Consider the following 4,186-nt stretch of genomic DNA (forward strand, 5'->3'; position numbering starts at 1 on the left):
TTTGAAGTCGGTGGCCACGTATAAGGGGATCGAGGCGTCGGCGCCGCTGGCCCAGTGGTTCTGGGAAGTGATGGAGTCCTTGTCGAACACGGAGCGCTCCCTCTTCCTGCGCTTCGTGTGGGGCCGCACGAGGCTGCCCCGGACCATCGCTGACTTCCGCGGCCGTGACTTTGTCATACAGGTGCGGCTCCCGCTCGGTCTCTGGCGTCACGTGCTTGTCTCTTTCTTAACGGGTTTGATGCAGTAGCTCAGAATTTTATGACTGCTGGTGTCGGGTAGCGCGGCCTGCTTTAAAACCGTGTCGGGACCCCACCTGAGTGAATGTGTGCCGCGCACCTGCGTGTGCCAGGGCTTGGGCACACTCACCATTTGAAGCCTTTGTCTGATCCTCTGGTTGAATTGAGTGAATCACTAAGAAACACCGCTTTCTGAGAAAACTCAGAGCTCCTGTCAGCGTGGCAGCAGAGTCTGCTTTCGGTTCTGACTGGTCCGGCCGTCAAGAACGGGCTGTGTACAGCCGGGTCACGGGGAAGGACCTTCCTGGTGGCCCCCCCCGTGGGCGGGCATCCTCCGAGGGCAGGTGGGGTGGGGGCCTACTGTCCCTGGAGAGCACCCGAGTGCCCGCAAACATCAGAGGTCCCGGTTTTCATGCACGATTCTTGCTGGCCTCCCAGCGTCCTTCTTGGTCGGCGGTAGTCGAAGCAGGTGACGTGTTCAGGGACGGCTGAGTCGCCCCAGGCGGATGGAGGCATCGCACCCTCCTGCCAGCGTTGGTTTGTGAAAAGTAACCCGCACAGTCACCAGTTCCTCTTTCTCACTACAAGTCCTAGGAATTGACGACGGGCTCCTTTTTCTTTCTAAACTTCGCTAGACTGTTTTCCGACTGTTTTCTGTCGCTGTCAGGCAGAAACGCGACGGTTTTGGTGAGGAGCGGACAGTGATGAGCACGATGAGCCCGGTGCGAGCTCTGTCTGCCCCTCACCCTGATCCCCCGGCCTCTCCGCCCACAGGTCCTGGACAAGTACAACCCCCCCGACCACTTCCTCCCGGAGTCCTACACCTGCTTCTTCCTGCTGAAGCTGCCCAGGTACTCCTGCAAGCAGGTGCTGGAGGAGAAGCTGAAGTACGCCATCCACTTCTGCAAGTCCATAGACACCGACGACTACGCCCGCATCGCCCTCACGGGGGAGCCGGCCGCCGACGACAGCAGTGGCGACTCGGAGAACGAGGACGCCGACTCGTTTGCCTCTGACTCCACGCAGGACTACCTGACGGGCCACTGAGGCGCCGCGGGCCGTCCGGGGGTTGACAGGGCCCGTCCCCGTGTGCCTGGGGCGCGGGTGTGGGGACTGCCGGTTCGGGGTCGGCATGCGGATCGGGGCCGTGCTGGACAGCCTTGTGCGTGAACACTGACGTGTACTTCTGACTTAGGACGGTCTTCTCAGGCGCGATGCTGCTTTACACGTTGGACTTGGCGTTTATTGAAGTGTTTAAATGTTCACACGGACACTGACCTGACTGGCGGCCTCCCCGAAATGAATAAAAAGCCTTTTTATTTGTGGGTGAATGGCGCGTTTTTTTTCTGCCTCACAGGTGCCGTGCATCGCCTTGACTGTGTGTTGGAAAAGCTGTGTAACAATTAAATCGTATATAAACATTTCAAGTAATTTCATCCTGAGTTTGTCATTACAAGTCGTGGGACATGAAGTGGTCAGCGCTGCTCGGTGCACCCGAAGGTGACTCAGGCCGGAAGCGAGGAGGCCGTCGGTGCCCTGTGTCTTCAGTGGCACTTTTTAGGGTGCGGGCGTGCGGCGCGAGCCGAGGCCCTTCTGTGAGCGTGACGGAGGGCCCCGCGCGGCAGGCGTACTCTGCGTAGTGTGCGCGATGTGTGCACCTCGCTTTTAACTCCCTGTAAGTAAAACATTCGTCGCAAATTGTCAGCCCAAGTTCCTTACTGGTGCATGTGCTGCATCCAGAGAATAAATCAGTCTTTGCCGTATGCATTAGCTACGGCCATTCCGGTCACCAAACAAACTCGGTCAGTGACGAAAGATTGGTCCCCTGGAGAACGGGGTGGGGGACTTGTGGGGAGCAGCTGGTGTCGGGAGCCCGCGGGTCCCTTGGCCCGTCCTCTGTGCGTCTGCCTGTGCAGTCCTGCTGCTGTCCTGTTGGCCTGGGGTCGGGTGTGTGTCTGGTGCGGTTGCCCATGGCGTAGGATTCGAGTTGCTTGTTCCAGGGGACGTGGTACCCGACGGAGCAAAAACAAGCATGGCATGTCAGGAGCCTGTTCATTTGTCCAGGGGCCCAGCGTTTTGCATGAGGGTCCAAAGAGAGGAGGTTTTACCTGGGAACCAAATCGGCGAATGCCCTGATTAGCCCTTTTTTAACTCAAAGTTTCCATAACCTGGGGGTGTCCTCAGCTCCAGTCCATTTGTCACCAGCCAGCTTTTGCTGCTTTTGCTGACGAACTGCCCCCGATGCCAGGGCGTACACGAGCGCGTTTATTTCTCTTGCGTCTGGGCTGGCTGGTCTCGGCCGAGTGGCTGCAGACAGCAGGTCTGACTACTCAACGGCAAGACAGCAAGTGACTGTCACCCCCAAACCCCATTCGGTGGGCCGGCCCCCAGGTCAATGGGCTGGCAAACGTGTCCTGGCCTCTGGAACAGCCGTCCTCAGAGCCCTGTTTGAGGGCCCCTGGGGTGGGTTTCCACGAGGTCCTCTCTTTGTCCAGCTGTGTAACCTGCATTTGGCCAAATTTTCTTCACATCTGTCAACCGAAACAGCACATCGCAACATGCAGGCCGGAGAGCAGGGGCGGGAGCCCCACCGTCTTCTGCTAAGCCAGGTAGTAAAGAGGTTGACAAAAATGTCACCATTCTTCTCACTAGATTTTGTTGTTTTGGAAAGTCATTTTTCCCAAGAGTATGTCAGTAAGTAAAAGTTTTGCTTTTATTTTAAATTGAATATTTGGAGATTTTTCAGTTTTGATTTCCAGGATGGTACTATTGTTAGATGTAACCCAGATAAAAATTACTGATTCTTTTTTTTTTTTTTTGCAAACATCTTTATTAATCTTGTCTAAAAATAAGGTCCATGGAGAGTCCCTGGAGTTGGGGATGGGGGCTGGAGAGCTTCTAAGAGAAGGGATCTTGAGACTCAAAATGTTGCAGTGGAAGGTCCTGCAAAGTCCCCACAGGGAGATGCCAGTGACGGGGTGACCCTGCCTGCCACACTGGCTGTCCCTACCATTCAGAGCATGCCCAGGACATACTCATTATGGGTCCTTTTTTTCTAAATTTCAGAAATACTGGAGGATTATCCATTTTCTTCTGTTCTATTCTACTCAACCAAAAAAAGGGGGCGGGGGGCTTTTTCACAGTGAGTTTCTTCATTTTTGCCCAAGACAAATCTCTAGGACATGTCTTAATTTTTACACGCATCTGATGAATGAAGCCTAAAGTCACATTGCTTGTGGCAGACAGAAACTTGTGCAGAACCCATGGGAAGGAGAGCTGAGTGAAGTCCCCTGACTCTGCTGGCTGGTCCCACTGGTATTTTGAATTGTGGGTTAATCCCTTCTGAGGCAGGGAGGTAGTGTGATGAATCATGTCTTTCTGCCAATAAATGTGACCGCTGGCTCAGTCCTCGCTGGGCCTGGGGCCACGTCGGACCATGTATAAATGGCGGCGCTGGCCTCGCTCCTGGTTCAGCACGAAAGAGGTGGAGGCAGCACCTGGCTGACAGGTGACCAACAACGGGCAGTCTGCCAGGTGTTTTCATCAGCACAGTGTTTGTCACCATGACTGCTGGTTTCTGGGGTCTTTAACTAGAAACCTCAGGGCTAACCAGGACTTGGAGTCCCAGAGAACTTGCTAAGCCTGTGCATGTGTCTCTGTGCTGACCTGCAGGACAGGCCAAGGTGCTTTCATCTGGGGGCCGCTGGAGAGAAGGGAGGGAGGAGGCTGAGGCCGACATTCCTTTCAAGATGTCAGAGCCCAGACTGAAATCCGCTCTGAGTTGCTTTGAAGTGAACAGGCAGACCAGCTCCTGGAGCCCCGAGGGCAAGGCCCGGGCTGTCACCTGCTCTGGTCGCAAGCGGGAGCCCTTGGGGGCTGGGGCGCCGGACTCTCCTTAGCTCCCTCCAGCATAGCGGCTTTTAGCAGAAGGAAGGGTGGGCATCTGACGG

The 4,186-nt window shown here is 55.5% G+C and overlaps 1 protein-coding gene across 1 annotated transcript in view; it reads left to right on the plus strand.

The window, feature by feature from the left end:
• The window catches only part of LOC105305786 (E3 ubiquitin-protein ligase HERC2), a 127,551-nt gene extending 125,884 nt beyond the window's left edge, over positions 1-1,667 (plus strand). The window contains 2 exon segments of the mRNA XM_023523591.1: positions 2-181; positions 1,011-1,667. Of these exon segments, the coding sequence (XP_023379359.1) occupies positions 2-181; positions 1,011-1,283 (453 nt within the window). The 3' untranslated portion in view covers positions 1,284-1,667.
• Positions 1,668-4,186: the final 2,519 nt, after the last annotated feature.

The sequence above is a fragment of the Pteropus vampyrus genome, unplaced genomic scaffold, assembly GCF_000151845.1.
Source record: "Pteropus vampyrus isolate Shadow unplaced genomic scaffold, Pvam_2.0 Scaffold395, whole genome shotgun sequence".
NCBI lineage: Eukaryota > Metazoa > Chordata > Mammalia > Chiroptera > Pteropodidae > Pteropus > Pteropus vampyrus.